General features: G+C 49.9%; 1 protein-coding gene across 1 annotated transcript in view; it reads left to right on the top strand.

Annotated features, from left to right (window-relative positions):
- Positions 1-2,500, top strand: part of galnt14 (UDP-N-acetyl-alpha-D-galactosamine:polypeptide N-acetylgalactosaminyltransferase 14 (GalNAc-T14)) — a 115,497-nt gene that overhangs the window by 65,763 nt on the left and 47,234 nt on the right. The window contains exon 3 of the mRNA XM_030344961.1: positions 563-661. Within this exon, the coding sequence (XP_030200821.1) occupies positions 563-661 (99 nt within the window). The remainder of the gene's footprint in view (positions 1-562; positions 662-2,500) is intronic.

Here is a 2,500-nt window from a genome sequence, read left to right as displayed (position 1 = left end):
GCCTGTCGTCACATCACAATTGTTGTACAGCGCTGTGCACGGCCGTGCCTTACGGCCACTCAAATCAAGTTAAGTGTATCCGTATAGCCCTTAATCACAGCTCCAGTCTCAAGGGGCCGGACAGGCCAACATGGCATGACCCCATTAACCCTAAGCCTTCTGAAGGGCAGAGCAGAAACTTGCTCAGGGTGGAATCTGTTGAAACCATTCCCAGCTTTAATCTCACACTGCTCAAATTAAATTGCTCCTCTGGTGTTCTTTTAATCACTGAATTATAATAATGTACTCAATATACTTAGTTTGTGCCCAGAGTTTTCATGTCGTTTGTTATTTTGTACGCTATTATATTGTACTATAATGTGCTACTGTAGTAATTCATGGGTTGGAGATCTGACATTCACACTCTTTGTCTTACGCCCTCTCTTTGTCTGTGTGTGTCTGTGTGTGTGTGTGTGGGTGTGTGTCTGTCTGTCTCTCACTCTTTGTCTCTCTCTCTCTCTCTCTCTCTCTCTCTCTCTCTCTCTCTCACTCTCGCTCTTCCTCTATGTCTCTCTCTCCGCAGATGCACTGCCCTCCACTATGACCCAGATCTTCCTCCTACCTCCATCATCATCACCTTTCACAACGAGGCCAGGTCAACGCTGCTGCGCACCATACGCAGGTAACACACACACACACACTCATGCGTGCACACACACAAACACACCAAACACCACACACACGCAAATACATACACACATGCACACACAAAGGCACACTGTTACACATACGCACGCACCAACACATTTACTGACCCACACATACACAAAGACAAACACACACAGACACACACACAAAAACACACACACGTGCACTGGTAGTTTTGGCCAGGATTCAGCTCATTATTCCAGAAGCAGTCAGCAGGGACAGACTGTCTCTCCTTACTGTCACAGAGGACACTGTGTGTGTGTGTGTGTGTGTGTGTGTGTGTGTGTGTGTGTGTGTGTGTGTGTGTGCGTGTGCGTGTGTGCGTGTGATTGTGAGTGTGTGTGTGTGCCTGTGATTGTGCGTGTGTGTGCGTGCGTGTGACTGTGTGTATGTGTGTGTCGGTCAATGTGTCCTTCTCTGAAGATCTCCTCAAAACGTTGAACCAATTAAACTACAATCTGTCCATCTGAACCGCAGTGTGCCGGACCTGCTCTGTGTGTGTTCGCCTGTGTCTGGGCGTGCGTGTGTCTGTGTGCGTGTGTGTGTGTGCGCACACCTGTATGCCGTCTGACTGCCTTTATATCTTGCTTTAAGTCCTGCTGTCCCATGCATCTTTGTGCGTTTAAAGACAGACACACGGACACAACGACCGACTTGAATATAAATCATAACTTTGGTCAGGATTGATCGTCCTTCGTTCTACGAGATAAAAGTGTTTAATGCGATGCGCCGCAGAGCTGGGGGAAGCAGGGGGAGGCGGGGGAGAGGGGAATAATAGTTTGATTGGCCCCCACTGACGCTCCATCTCTCTCTCTCTCTGTCTCTCTCTCTCTCTTTCTCTAACTCCCCCTCACTTTCTCTCTCTCTCTCTCGCTCCCCTTGTCTTTCTCCCTCTTATTCTCTCTCTCTCTCAATCCAGTCTCTCTCTCTCTCTCTCTCTCTCTCTCTCTCTCTCTCTCTCCCTCTCCCTCTCCCTCTCCCTCTCTCTCGCTCTCTCTCTCTCTCTCTCTCTCTCTCTCTCTCCCTCTCCCTCACTCTCTCTCTCTCTCTCCCTCTCTCTCTCGCCGTTCAAAGTCATCAAAGTGCCGGGGGCCGGCAGGGAGCCGAGTGCTCTGTCGATATTTAATCAAGACCTAATCCAACGATTGATTCCATCTCCTCTGCCCCTGCCAGATCCCCCCCCCCCCCCCCACCTCACACACACATAGCCACCCACGCTATCAGCAGATAAGTAGACAGAGATGGATAGATGGGATGGATTGGGAAGAGGGAGCGAGAGAGATGGGCTGAGGAAGAGAGCGGGTGAGATTGGGACAGGGAGAGAGAGGATGGGTACAGGAAGGAGGGGCAGAGAGCGATGGGGAGATTGAGAGAGATTGATAGAGGGAGAGGGAGAGTAGGAGGGAGAAGTGGGGTGCGAGAGAGAGAGAAAGGGTGAGAGAGACAAAGGGGAGAGGGTGGGGGTTGAGAGTGAAGAAAAGGACAGTGAAGAGCAGAAGAAAAGCTTTGAGAGATCAGCCTCAATCTCAATGGGTTTAAAGGGATTGTGTGTGTGTGTGTGTGTGTGTGTGTGTGTGTGTGTGTGTGTGTGTGTGTGTGTGTGTGTGTGTGTGTGTGTGTAGGTGCGTGCTGCGTGTCCTTCTGTATAATCCTTGAGTTTCCTTGAATCCTTGAAAAAAACTTTGCCGGAACAAAACAGACAGACATTAATTCCTGTCACTCAACGAAGTAGAAAGATCTGTCGTGTCCGTCTCCCTGTCTGCCTGTCTCTCTTTCCAGCTTCCTGCCTCTGTTGTCACCCTGTCTGTCTGTG

Source organism: Gadus morhua, chromosome 21, assembly GCF_902167405.1.
Source record: "Gadus morhua chromosome 21, gadMor3.0, whole genome shotgun sequence".
NCBI classification, from domain to species: Eukaryota; Metazoa; Chordata; class Actinopteri; order Gadiformes; family Gadidae; genus Gadus; species Gadus morhua.
This window is presented reverse-complemented; position numbering and strand designations above follow the sequence as displayed.